Source organism: Barbus barbus (genome assembly GCF_936440315.1).
Source record: "Barbus barbus genome assembly, chromosome: 14".
Classification (NCBI taxonomy): Eukaryota; Metazoa; Chordata; class Actinopteri; order Cypriniformes; family Cyprinidae; genus Barbus; species Barbus barbus.
The window spans coordinates 5,707,573-5,721,664 of NC_136742.1; the positions used below are offsets into that span (position 1 = coordinate 5,707,573).

Consider the following 14,092-nt stretch of genomic DNA (forward strand, 5'->3'; position numbering starts at 1 on the left):
TGCCGATGTCCTTACTAAATTGCTGTGCCTTGATCGTGGTAGGACCCTTGCTGCCTATGGAGGGTCAGAGCTCTCTCGGATTTCATTAAAAATGTCTTAATTTGTGTTCCGAATATGAACGAAGGTCTTATGGGTTTGGAACAACATGAGGATGAGTAATTACAGAATTTTCATTTTTGGGTTAACTATGCCTTTAAGTCATCTTTGGCCCGGCCCCATTTTCACACCGTGCTTGGTTAGAGCATTTGTTTCCTAACTTGGGAGCATTTTCTCCTTTAGTTCATTTAGTCATGAAATCTTATATGAATGGAAAGCTTAGAAGAATGCAGATAAAGCCACAATAAGCCTGCAGAGCTAAACTGTCAATCCATCTTGATGGGTGCAATGATTGGAATATGAACAGGTGTGTAAACTAACCAATGAGAGGGCAGTTTTAATCGTAAGACTTGCATGAACACATTTACTTATGCTTTGTGATGTTGCCTTGAGAAAGTGAATGTAACCAAGAAGAAAATGCTACAATGTTAGTCCCTGTTTTAGAGCAAAGTAAGCAATGTGCAGGTCTGAAAATGCCATTAAACAGCTTTACGGTTCAAATAGTAAATGAGTTTGTACTGAGAAATTTAAAATGCAAACAAAATTTATTCAGTGTTACTGTAGTCATGATTTGATTTACTGTAACATGATTAAAAACAGTTGTTGTTGCTAAACTAGTATTGACACAGCAACATTCATTTAACAAGCTTTCAGTCACAAGACCAAAGAGCTCCTCAGATACTGAGTGCCATGACTTACTGCATAATTACAAGCTGTACATAAATATTTTTATATTGGTTCAATTAGGCTATTGTCGACAAGAGTGTTGTAGTCAACACGAGCTCCGCGATTGATATCGCTTATCCTGCCCGAAAAGACCACAAACATTACAGTTCACGTCTGCAGTGATAATTACCTAACAGACATGAAACCTAAAAACAAATAATGTCCGAGCAAATCATGAGTTTTCACTTTACACCAATCTCTGACAAGGCGTAAGATTTAGTGTCAGACGTAGCACTACGCCGAGATGGTGCAACGGGTATAAATACTACGCATGACTTAAAGTGCATTTTACGTCCAGGCTAGTCTTACAACCGGGTGTACGTCCAGCTGGTGCAACCGGCCCCTGCACATTAAAATACATTTCAACTCAGGCTGACATTACTGAAAATGAATAGTGAATTAAAGAAACTAGTAGCTTTAGAGGCTAGTGGTTTACTTCAGGTTGTATTATAACTCTTCCCTCACCCAATCCAGGTGATTCGTGCAGGGACCAATCAGCGACCTTTGACTCCTGGCCAGAGCCAACAGAGTCAGCAGGAGTCCCTTGCTGCTGCAAATCCAGCGCTGGCCTTCACAGGCATGCCAGGTGAGTTATGCTTTGACCTTTTCTTCCCGTTTTAACTTGTGCAGGTAGTCTTGGGTTAGTTGTTCCTCATATCATAGGCTGTGCTTAAAGGGATAGTTCACCCCAAAATGAAAATTTGCTGTTAATTTACTCACCCTCAGGTCATCCAAGGTGTGGGTTACTTTTTTTCTCCAATAGAACAGTAAAGAAGATACATTGAGGTCTAATGAAGCGAACATATGTCACATTATCTGGGGTCTGCCTGCATTTACACAACAAATAACACAACTTTTGTGCTCATTTTGGCAGTTCTTAAGTCTGTCACGCCCATCACGTCCATCCTTAATTAGCGAGTGAGATGAGATTTGAGCAAAATAAGTCCGTAGCTGTGACAGAAAAAACTAAAATAGAATTGTTTCTTGTTGGCTCAAAATAGGGCACCACCTTTAAATGTCTTTAGTGAATTTTATATTTTTTGCTGGTAGTAGGGCTGGGCGATACGGCCTAAGAAAAAAATCTGATTTATGATTAAAATCAATCTGCCGATGACACAGAAATAGTTCAAAGTTTTAACTTCATTTTGTTTTGATTTTCCCTTCTGGGATTTAATCTGGATTTCCCCCTTGGTTAAAGTGCAATCAGAAACAACAAGCCAAAAAGACAAGATGGCAGGCCCTGCCATTGTAAAAAGTGAATATGTAACTTAACATAACGTAACATAACACAAAATGATGTTACCCTTTTTGATAAGTTTTCTTTAAACACAAGTTTTAACATATTGCTATTCAGTAGATATGAGGCAGTTCTGATAAAGTGCAAACAAAACATTCAAGTACTGCCGCTCCATAGTATAAACGGTACATGCGATCACGAATCTCGAAACTGAAACTAAAAAGCTATTGTGCATTCAAAAGCAGCTTCAATGCCAGGCATAATCCCTGATGCCCGCAATTTTATATACAATTACCCATTGATAAAACTGTGAGAGAAAGTATTGAAATATATATTTTCCTCTCATCTCGTATTTATTCCCTTTAAGGAGTTCTGTAGTACATGTAATTTTCTTTCCATACACGGTATAGGGATGCGGCGGATTGCGGGGGGATCACGAGTGTACTTTGTACGCTCAGGACGCACATGCGCACTGAAGTTATTTAACAGTAATCAGTTTTTCCACATGGTGGCAACACTGTTCCGGGCCGTTGTTTCACAGTTGAAAACGAAACTAAAGAGATGGACATCAAAATAGCTGAGACTGCAACAACAGACACTCACATTGACAAGTGCTTGTGAGCGAGAGGGTTTGAGACCGCTCAGCTTTGGTTTAAAAGAGTTAAAAAAATATTAGTTATCAGTCATGACTTAACGGGGAAAAATAGAGCAAACACTGAACATGGTTGAAGCTTTCTAGAGCGCGTGCGCCGGCCGCCTGCGTTCGCATACACCTTCAAATGGATTATACTTTGAAAGGCTGCGCGTTCGCGTACAAAAACAAAGTAACGTTAGGCCCTTAACATCATGATGTCTAAACGCGCGCGGGGGGAGGGCTGACCCCCCCCCCCCAAATCTAGTAATCAACAACTAAAAGTAATTAAAATAATTTACTTGGTCAAAAGGAGAGGGAACATTGAAGTAAAGCCTTTTATTTGCTGAATCCCAATTGTAAGTTGCTTTGGATAAAAGCGTCTGCCAAATGACTAAATGTAAATGTAAATTTATTTTTTGTCTTTAAGCTTGTAAAGACGCTGATTCAGACCCTTGTTTGTTATGTTTTGATCAGGTTACCAAGTTCTAGCACCGGCTGCTTACTATGATCAGAATGGAGCACTGGTTATGGGTCCTGGAGCTCGCACTGGCCTGGGTGGACCTGTCCGGCTTGTCCAAACCCCTCTCCTCATCAACCCAGCAGCTGCACAAGCTGGTGAACATGCTTGTTTTTGCATTCTCTTTGAACTGAAAACCTTTTCGGGACTTTGCATTTAATTATGTATTGTTTTTTTTGTGTTTTTTTAAATTCTGTTTACCAAACTGTTTTACATTTTTCATTTTATTACATTTTTTCCTTCTTTGACTTCTTTCCATCCTCTGTTGTCTAGCTGCAGCTGCATCTGCATCAGGTTCTGGTAACAGCATGTCTGGTCCTGCTAATGGTCTATACCGGTCCATGGGTTGCCAACAGCCCCAGCAGCCTCAACCTCAGCAGCAGCCACATCCACCCTCTAGTGGCATGCCCTCCAACTCCTTCTATGGCTCTGGCTCAGTGGCACCCAGCTCCCAGAGCAGCTCGCTATTCTCTCATACAAGTGCGGCACCTCCTAGCACCTCTCTGGGTTTCAGCAACACTGGTGGATCACTAGGTGTTGGGCTAGGCTCTGCACTTGGTGCCTTTGGCTCCTCAGGTTTGTTGCACCATTTGCATTTGCATCCATTAGTGACTGTTAAGTAAAAAAAAAGTGTGTAAAATTGACCCCTTTTAATGTTCCATTTTGATTAGAATGCTGTTTAAATAGACATCTGCCCCAGTATGTTTTAGGTCACGTGTCAAAACTCAAGGTCCATGGGCCAAAACTGGCCCGCCACCTCATGTGGCCTGGCAATTAATTTCTGTAACAAATAAACAAAACGCTTGCCTATCAATCAGTTAATAGCGCTTTCCTTCTAAGTATTAGCCCTTCACACGTGTCACATCAGTGTGTTCTTAAACTTTGTAACTTAATGAACTGTTTAATTTAAACTGGCTTTCATATTTTAGCTGGTACTGAGCCTGAGATGGACTTACTCAGCGCTTGTCATTTATCAGTGTTTTCAACAACATGATTATGAAGATTAAACGATTATGAAGAGAAATGATTGGTTTGTACTAGAAACTAAACATTATTAAAAAAAATTATCCTTAATCCACAGCCCCTGCAAATGGAGGGATGTCTGTTTCTTGAATGAAGGGGCAAAATTAAAGTTGTAATAGTTTCTCATTATGTAAAAAGGTGGGCTGCTAAAGACTAGTTTATTCACTTTATTTTCATTCAAATGAATTTAAAACGTCCATATTTCACATCATTATTAGGTGCTTTAATAATACAATTGCATGTACAGGTATGTTGCGTCATTGCATGATTGAACCAGTTCATTGAAATTAACTTCAACTTCAAAAGAACCAGTTCGTGTAAAAGAATCGAATTTCCCCGTTACCTAAGGCTATGGATTACAGGTAATATTGTAAATAATTTTCAGTTTCTTACACAGAACGATTGATTCGATTCATAAAACCTCAGTATATCGTCAGGAGCATGGCTATTTGTTTTGTGGCATGTGACAGATTTGCATGTTGCACTCAGACTGTCACTGTGCGGCATTTACACAAACATGCACTAACAACTAACATGATCGTTATAAAACTATTTAAATCGCAAAATACCTTTGCTTACATATTCGAGAATTAGAATATTAAATTAATCAAATTGAAGTGTCAAACTTGTTGTGTAGCCATGGAAATAGGAATATAGTGCATTATCTTTTTGTTTTTTCAAAACATTTTAATAAAAAGATTTTTAATAAAAACAGTAATAGTCTGTACTATAACAGAGTTCCAATGCATAAATACATGTTTTTGTCATCAACCACACCATTGCCAATTTTATATATAAAGTTTTGCATGTTTAATGTTTGTTACGTAATATGATTAATTAAGAAATAAAGGCCCAATTTCACAGACAGTGAAGTTCCCGAGTTATATTTGGAACGACATGAGGGTGAGTGATTAATGACACAATTTTCATTTTTGGGTGAACTAACCCTTTAAGCCTTGTCTGTGAAACCGGGGGAAAGACTTCTCCCAAAATAACCAGAATTCAATGTTTTGGTGCTGTTTTTGAAGTATCTTCGTGAAATTCTTTGGGGGATGTGTGCCTTTGAAATTTGTCTTGCATTTTCCTGATGTGATGTGGAATGGCAGGAATTGAGTATCTGAGCTTCAGAAATTGATACTCTTGCTTTAGGTGAAGAAACAGACTGAATAGAGTTTGAGACGCATGGATTTGGTTGTCATAGTAGATCAGTTTGTCAGTTGTGCTCAGTTGATCTTATCTTTCTCTTTTTTTTTTTTTTTTTTTTTATTAATTTTTTTTTTGTACTTTTGTACTCTTGTACTCCTGCAGTATCAAGTTCCACTAGCGGCAGCGCAACCCGTCGGGACTCCCTTTTGGCCACCTCTGACCTGTATAAACGTGGTGGTAGTAGCTTGACGCCCATTGGCCAATCTTTTTACAACAGCCTAGGATACTCCTCCTCCCCCAGCCCCATTGGACTGACGCCTGGTCACTCCCCTCTGACACCTCCACCCTCTCTGCCCTCCTCCCATGGGTCCTCATCCAGCCTCCATCTGGGTATGATCTCTTAGTTCAACTGATTTATCCAAATCAGAGTTTGTTTCCCTGATCTATCACGGTGAACCGGAAGTGCTCGAGCGGCCATCTTACTGTTCCCTGCTGACAGAGGGCATCATTGACTGACAGCCAAAACCTTGACCTAAAATTGCTCGATCTGAAGTGCATCAGTCACACAGGATTAGTTTTGTAATGTGTATGTAATAAAATTTTTACTTTAGGTGTTATCTGCAATGTTTATGGTCTTTTCGGCCAGGATAAGCCGAATTTAATTTATTGAAATTAAGGTGTGTGCCTGCTGCGCACTTGCTGATATATGTAACTGATGCAACACAAAATAAATTTATTTCGCGACATTAAACAAATAGCCATTTACATACTTAGGACGTTTGTGTTGTAAGAATATACAGGGAGACCTCAGATATAAAAACGCTGACTCGTTATGTGATGTATTAATTGAAATCCTACGATTCCCTATTAATATAATAGAATGTGTGGGCATACTAGGAATAGTGGTTGACCGATATTGGTTTTTTGACAGCCGATGCCGATATAAAGCCGAAATAATAAAATTAATTTTAAGAAATTTTAAATAATTAGAAAATTTATTTAAAAAATACATTTGTTAAATAAACATACTTATACTTTAGATGACAAAGTATTTTTCACAAATAAATAAATATTTAATAAAAAGGAAGTAAACCCCAACAGAGCACTCAGTATTCTGGGACGTTTGTGTGCATTTGGAATCATATTTTTTCTAATAAAGCCAAGGGTAACACTCATTTTACATTTACTCATTTTGGCAGTTTAATGCCTACAAAAATGGCTCATAGGGACTACAACCAGTTACTTCCCGGGTCCATTACGTCACAAACCCAGATAAACCCCGCCCCCGGGAATAAGCAGCAAAGGGGGCGAGGCCATGCTGCGCTGCTTTAGAGAAGAGGAAGAGAAAACTAGGGGTTCACGTAAAAATCTATTCATATATGAATCGCGATTCTGTCTTCTAACTATTCTAATGAATTCACAAGTTTCAAATGATTCATATGTTCTAAGGTTCTTAATACTGTTCCTCGCATCCCCCTGCTCTGCACACGTTCTGCATCTCTCTCTCTCTTTTATTCATATCGTCAGATCAGCTCCAACAAACTGTTCCAATTACACAATTATTTTCACATAGCAATGAGAAGCATTATACATGGACGTGCGTGCCGTTGCTGTGCTGTATTAAAGCTTTAATCAGGATAACACCGTATATTAAAAGCTAACAGAAGCAGTAGCACTTACAAATAACAGCGTATCTAAACGTTTTAGACAACAATTAAAAAAATATACCATTAAGAGCCGTGCTTGCACAGGTTCTGCGCGACCCTCTTCACAAATATCCTCTCAATCGGGCTCAGATTGATAAGCAATATAGACGATGCCATTGTTAACAATACAACCGGAGCACATGCCGCTGAGCTGAGGGGTGGGACGTTTAGACGCGCTCTAGAGGCAGTTTAGCCAATCACAACACACTGAACCAGCTAACTAATCTGAGCCCATGACGCATTTCATAAAAAAAAAAAAAAAAGGTAAAAACAGAATGACGGAGTAACGGAGTTTTCGGCATCTGACGCGCATATAATCTCAGAGACGACGAGAGGCGAATCTACTTCAACGTGCTGATAACGGTATATAGCTAACTGTTTTCATTTATTCCCTTAATATTTCTAATAGGCTATTACATGGTGGAAAAAATGAGAAGAAACATATTTTGTTAAACAGGTTGTTTTTGAAAGTCAGTGCTTGAAATAAAAGCTTTTTATTTCATTAATTTTTATTGATGACTGCAGTGTTAATATTTTAATTGTAGGCCTATAATTCATTAAATAATAGACCTGTTTTAAAATACCTTTTTTTTTCTCGCAGCGCGTCAGTTATTTGGTAATTATTGCGGGCCAAATTAATTGTAATTTTAATTTAATAATAAAAGTAACTTCATAATAATAATAAATGGCCTGATAAAAATAAGAATGTCCACTAACGTTAGACAGCACATTGTCTGTTATGCTGTTTGGGCTGCCATGTTGAGCACAATGGCACTGAGAACATTATATTTCACACACTTTAAGCTGTTTTATTTTCCAAATGTAATAGGATTAGTCCAACGAATCGAATGGTTCGGTTTGTAATGCGTACCGAACCGAAAGCCTCGTACCGAACAGTTCAATACGAATACGTGTATCGTTACACCCCTATTAGACAGACTTCTTCAATCCGTATTAGACGGATCTGTTAACGATGACGATGAACAAGAGGGAGAATGTGAGCACTGTGTGCTCAGGTGCTGCTATTATCAGTGCTGTCAAAATAAAAGTCCCGCCTCGAACGCAACAGGCAAACCGAAAAAAAAAAAAAAAAATCGGCTGCCGATATATCGGCCTTGGCAATATATCGGTCGACCACTAACTAGGAATACCAATATGATGGTGTGGTGGTTTCACTTTCATGAGCAATCCAGTTCTCTATTGTAGATCAGTGGTTTGTTTTCCAGTTTGGGTTAAATAAAAACAATTTTCACACCAAGCAAACCCAAACTAAAGTCAAATGGCCTCTGGTCCATTTTAAAAGCTATGTGAGAATGTTTTAACCCCCTAAAAAGTCTTCTGAGCTTAGTTTGGTTTGGTTTGTTTGGTGCACTGGTTTTCAAAGTGTGAGGCATACCTGCCAGGGGCGGTGCACATGTTCTGCAGGAGAAACTATACAAGCGAAGAAAACTCTAAACTCGAAATCCTGTTTTCCTCTCTCTCCTGCTCTTCTCAGGTGGTCTGACCAATGGCAGTGGTCGTTATATTTCGGCTGCACCCGGAGCAGAAGCCAAATACAGGAGTTCAGGCAGTACCTCCAGTCTTTTTAGCTCTAGCAGTCAGCTCTTTCCCCCACCACGAGCCCGCTACAGCCGCTCAGATGTCATGCCTTCAGGACGTAGCCGCTTACTAGAGGACTTCCGAAATAATCGCTTTCCTAACCTGCAGCTGCGAGACCTGCCTGGTCACATGGTGGAGTTCTCTCAAGACCAGCACGGATCCAGGTCCCAACTCCTCCCAGTTTATACATTTGCAGGATTTTGGAAATCTTAGATTTTTTTAAATTCAGTTTTTCAATAATAAAAAATGGGGAGTTTACCTTAATACCCAGAAAAATAATTAGTTGTGTTTTGAAAATGTTTTAGAATCACATTACTTTTAATACCTATGTTCATTGTATGTCAGTCTAGCAGATTTTACAATTTCTGATCTTTTTTTTTTTTATATATATCCTATATCTGCTTATTAACAGTGTTGTAAATGTTTTTTGTATTAACAATTTAATTTTTTTATTAAATTTTTTTTTGACAGCATTTGACACATTTCATGCGTGTCTGGAAACATTGAAAAAATAGCAATTGAACACAATGAAAAAACTATCGTCATATAAAATAAATGTCCTGGAAAATAATTTAATATAAGATTGGGAACTCTCTACGTTGAATATTCCTTTAAAAAAAAAAATTTAAATGTAAGGTGATTTTCTCAACGTCCAGGTTTATTCAGCAAAAGTTGGAACGTGCAACTCCTGCAGAGAGGCAGATGGTGTTTGGAGAGATCCTACAGGCTGCTTACCAACTCATGACCGATGTCTTTGGGAACTATGTCATACAGAAGTTCTTTGAGGTAATTAATTTTAAACATTTAACCACAGTGTATAGGACTGCGTTTCTAGGATATTCTGTAGTCAATTGCTCCAGTGCTTTTCCCCATCAGACTCTGTTTTTAATAGAATCAGGTTTCCACCTCTTGTTTTTTTTTTATATAAACATGGAAAATGTAAAATTTTGTCAGTTAAAAACAGACACACAATACTAATGTAGGAAGTCTATTGTTTGTACACTAGCCGTGAATGCAATTTTTTTTAAATGGCTATACACTACCAGTCAAAGGTTTTTGAACAGTAAAGATTTTTAATGTTTTTAAAGTCTCTTCTGCTCATCAAGCCTGCGTTTATTTGATCCAAAATGCAGCAAAAGCACTAATATTGTGAAATATTTTTACTATTTAAAATAACTGCTTTCTGTTTGAATATATTTTAAAATGTAATTTATTCCTGTGAAGCAAAGCTGAATTTTCAGCATCATTACTCCAGTCTTCAGTGCCACATGATCCTTCAGAAATCATTCTAATATGCTGATTTGCTGTTCAAGAAACATTTTTTATTATTATCAATGTTAAACAGTTTCTTTGAAGAATAGAAAGATCCAAAGATCAGCATTTATCTGAAATAAAAAGCTTTTGTAACATTAACAAGTTATTTTAAATACTAAAAATGTTTTTTAATATTTATTGTAGGTATGCACGATATGAAATGTTTTTCCCGATAACCGATAATTAAGTCCTTCTCATTGCCGATACTGCTAAATTCATTTTTTAAATTTTTTATAATTGTCATATAATCTGCAGTTTGTGCATCCAGGAGAATACAAAATCTAAGATTCACTGATTAAACTGATATTTTACATTTACATTTACATTTATTAATTTAGCTGATGCTTTTATCCAAAGCGACTTACAATTGCTATATATGTCAGAGGTCGCATGCCTCTGGAGCAACTAGGGGTTAAGTGTCTTGCTCAGGGACACATTGGTGTCTCACAGTGGATTCGAACCCGGGTCTCTCACACCAAAGGCATGTGTCTTATCCACTGCGTTTTTTATTTTTTGTGTAAGGCACCACAATACTTTGTAACAGAAATGGTTTAACCCTTTAGGCGCCAGGGTTTTTTTTGGAAAAAATGCTGGATTTTGACATCAAGATTTCAAAAGCTTGTGGCTTGAAAGGGCTTAAAGATAGAGATCTACTGTAAATTAGAAAAATGTTGGGCATGACCGAAAGTTTATGTGGGGTGTAAATATACTCCTCTAAGTTGCATTTTATGACGTCATCGGGGTGGGCCCTCTTGAATTTCATAATATTCAGGAAATAGTAGATATTGAATTGATGTTTGATTTTATTTATTTTTTGTCTTTTTCTCCTCATTCCAAATGATCAGAAAAGAGGAAACCAACAATAAAACAGGACAAAGTACTAAATTATGACTATTACTATACAATATAGTAGTAAAACGCATGTGAACAGTAGCCTACTTTTTGATCAGTTCATCAGTAATATTCAGGAAATAATAGATATTGAATGGATGTTTGAACTTATTTGCATGTTTGTTTTTTTTTGTCTTTTTATCCTCATTCCAAATGATCAGAAAAGAGGAAATCAACAGTAAAACAGGAGAAAGCAGTAAATTATTACTATATTACTGTGCCATAGTAAAATACATGTGCCTATTTTTTGATCAGTTGACCAGCTATCTGCCCAATCAGGTATCTATGTGACAGTTTATAGTTCTTGAGAGTATGGTACCTCTCCTCTCATGAGTCATTGCATGGCACAGCACACAGACCTACCCCAAACTGACTGCACCTGTCCTGTCTGCCGGCAGCCCTTAGAGCACGCACGATCAGAACAAAGGCGCAATCTGGCCGATTATCAGAGAGCAACAGCTCTCCTATGGACACTACGACCACGTCCACCCTATCACCCCCATCCCCGTTGGGCAAAGTGTTGAAATTATCACTTGTTTGTGCTTTGGGAACGAACGCGCCTTGCGCGGCGGCACCATTGCGCGGAAAAGATGTACCGGGAGAAGCGCGATCATTAGACGGCCGATCGTCATTTCCAAAAGGCAAATATTCCCCTTCAGAGTCAGAATCGGCGAATAACATTTGCAACACATCCTCACAATACAACTTTTTATTAGCCATTTGGCGATTTTTCTCTCACAATTTACTCAGACGCTATGAACTGAACTGCTTCCGCATCAATGACACGATAGCTCACTTGTTCTGCTATTTCCTCGAACAATTTTGGTCTAGAATCGAAGTACTACACGTCTGCCATCTAGTGGAAGGGAATACAAATGAGATATTACACCATATTAGGAACTACAGCCTGTTTCATGAAGTATGACGTCTTGTCGCAATTTTCCGACTTTGGCGCATAGAGGGTTAACAGAATTATGACAGAACTATGGTTTAGCTGCAATTAACAACTCATTAACAACAAATTTATATTCAAATATTTCATGCATAAAGAAACGCATCTATTCAACTATTTTAGTGCACGAGGATGAGAAAGTTATATAGTCTTTAAGCAGTGTTGGGAGTAAGGCGTTACAAAAGTAATGCATTACAGTAACGTATTACTTTTTGCTGTAACGCAGTAGTGTAAGGTATTACTAATCAATTTTCAGTAATATTTTACTCGGTACATGTTCAGTAACGCTTGCATTACAACACACTTTTAGCCCCCAATTATTATTATCATTATCTTAAATTTAATTTAAAGTTGGGCTCCTACTTTTTTATGTCCCTAGGGCCGGGCTTCGGGGCAATTTTAACGTCATAGTTCAGACGCGGGCCGGGCCTTGGGCCTGTTTTAGGCTTCTCCTTATCTTCTCCTTATATTTTAGACATCCATCAATTATTGATTAAAAAAATTGCCGCGCTGGTGAAAACAACATGAGTCCGTGCTGCGACTGTCAAGAGCAACTCGACGGTGTTTAGTGTCCCGCAGCAGCAGCGAGCCGTCAGCACAGATGAAGAGTTCTGCTTCAAATACACACAATAAAGAATTACCATGAATGTGTCCACGGGAAATAGTAAGGATTCACCATCTCCTGGTTAGACGCGCCTTTAGAGAGAAGTGAATCTTCACGGATAACGATTGTATTAAATAGTTTTTGTTTTTATTTATTTCGTTAAGTAGCAATTTAAAGCTTTCTTTAGATATATTTATCATGTCTGTAAGGCATGTATTTCGGTTCATTTTTGTGAACGAACGACAGTCGCACATCACAGATCAGATTTAATTTTATCACATGAGGAGAGTGAGTCGAGCTGACTGACAAGAGTGAGGTGAAAAAGACAAGACGATGGCAGAAGAGTTTCAAAACCAAATGTAAAGGCGCGTGTTTTAAAAATATTTTTGCATTTTGAAAAGCCTGTTGACCTGCCATTTATCTAAGGTGATATTGGAAGGTCTATTTATTTATTTATTTATTTTTTAAACATTCGTTTCTCATTTAGCCACAGTATTTGCTGATATTTATTTTATTTAAACTGTGATATTTTTCCCATTATTTTACATCAAGGTGTATGAAGTCCATGCCTCAAAACTTTCCATCTCACTAATAAACAAATAATTATTTGTTCCTTAGTCTTTACTGATTTTCAGTTTTGTATAGGCCTTCCATGCATATTTAAAATTTGTAAGTTATCTGTTATTTTATATTAGGCATATAGCATGGTGCATTTTTATTTGTTTTGTTAATAAACGTTAGCTATATGTTCTATGTTGTATGTTGTAATTGATGCCGAATTGCCATTAATTTAAAAGTGAAAATAAAATACGCACGGTGCTTTTACAAGCTATTTAAGCAAAGGAAAGTGAGAAAACTCAAGCGAACTAAAAACAAACAACTGCTTGACGCCGAATTTCCACTAATTTAAAAGTGAAAATAAAACACGCACAGAGCTTACAAGCTATTTAAAACCGAAGGAAAGCGAGGAAAAGAGAGAAGACTCAAACGACGTCTACCCCCCCCCCCCCCATCCACCGAGGTGATACCGGTAAGGTGTTGACACACGTCGATTAACCAGTGGGAAATTTCCTCACTGTCACAACCCTACTTGATGCCTTTTTCCCTCCTTTTGGAATCCTTGCTGAACACATGCTGGAAATAGCAATGGCATTGTCCTCCTCTGCCACCGAGAAAAACTTCCAGACCGCCGAAGACATGTTCGCAAATGATGACGTAATGAGCACAACACATGCTGAGAGTCACTGCAGTTTAAAGCTGCAATCACTTGCACTCGGAAAGAAGATGAATCGCTGATAAATCAGACTGATTGATTGATTTACCAGCAAGCATACTTTTTCGGATCTTGTTATCGGATCTAATTTATTTATCGGAGCAATAAAATGACGTCATTTTCTCTCATATCGGTCGATAATTTATCGGTCCGATAAATATCGTGCATCCCTAATTTATTGTTTTTGCTATACTTTGGATCAAATAAATGCAGGCTTGGTAAGCAAGAGACTTTAAAAAAAAAAAAAAAGTCTTGCTGTTCAAAAGCTTTGACTGGTAGTGTTTATTCTTTTTTTTCTCCCAAAAAATGCTTTTAGTTCTGAAACTGTAAATGATTTAATGTTTGTGAATGAAATATAAATGTATGTTTTGTGT

The 14,092-nt window shown here is 37.8% G+C and overlaps 1 protein-coding gene across 12 annotated transcripts in view; it reads left to right on the forward strand.

Annotated features, from left to right (window-relative positions):
- Positions 1-14,092, forward strand: part of LOC306879986 (pumilio homolog 2-like) — a 75,685-nt gene that overhangs the window by 42,865 nt on the left and 18,728 nt on the right. For 5 of the 12 annotated variants that reach the window (XM_079433227.1, XM_079433231.1, XM_079433230.1 and 2 more), the window contains exons 11-16: positions 1,297-1,408; positions 3,168-3,308; positions 3,484-3,786; positions 5,542-5,769; positions 8,581-8,848; positions 9,341-9,470. In XM_079433227.1, the coding sequence (XP_079289353.1) occupies positions 1,297-1,408; positions 3,168-3,308; positions 3,484-3,786; positions 5,542-5,769; positions 8,581-8,848; positions 9,341-9,470 (1,182 nt within the window). The remainder of the gene's footprint in view (positions 1-1,296; positions 1,409-3,167; positions 3,309-3,483; positions 3,787-5,541; positions 5,770-8,580; positions 8,849-9,340; positions 9,471-14,092) is intronic. The other 7 variants (XM_079433223.1, XM_079433233.1, XM_079433224.1 and 4 more) reach the window with 2 other exon arrangements.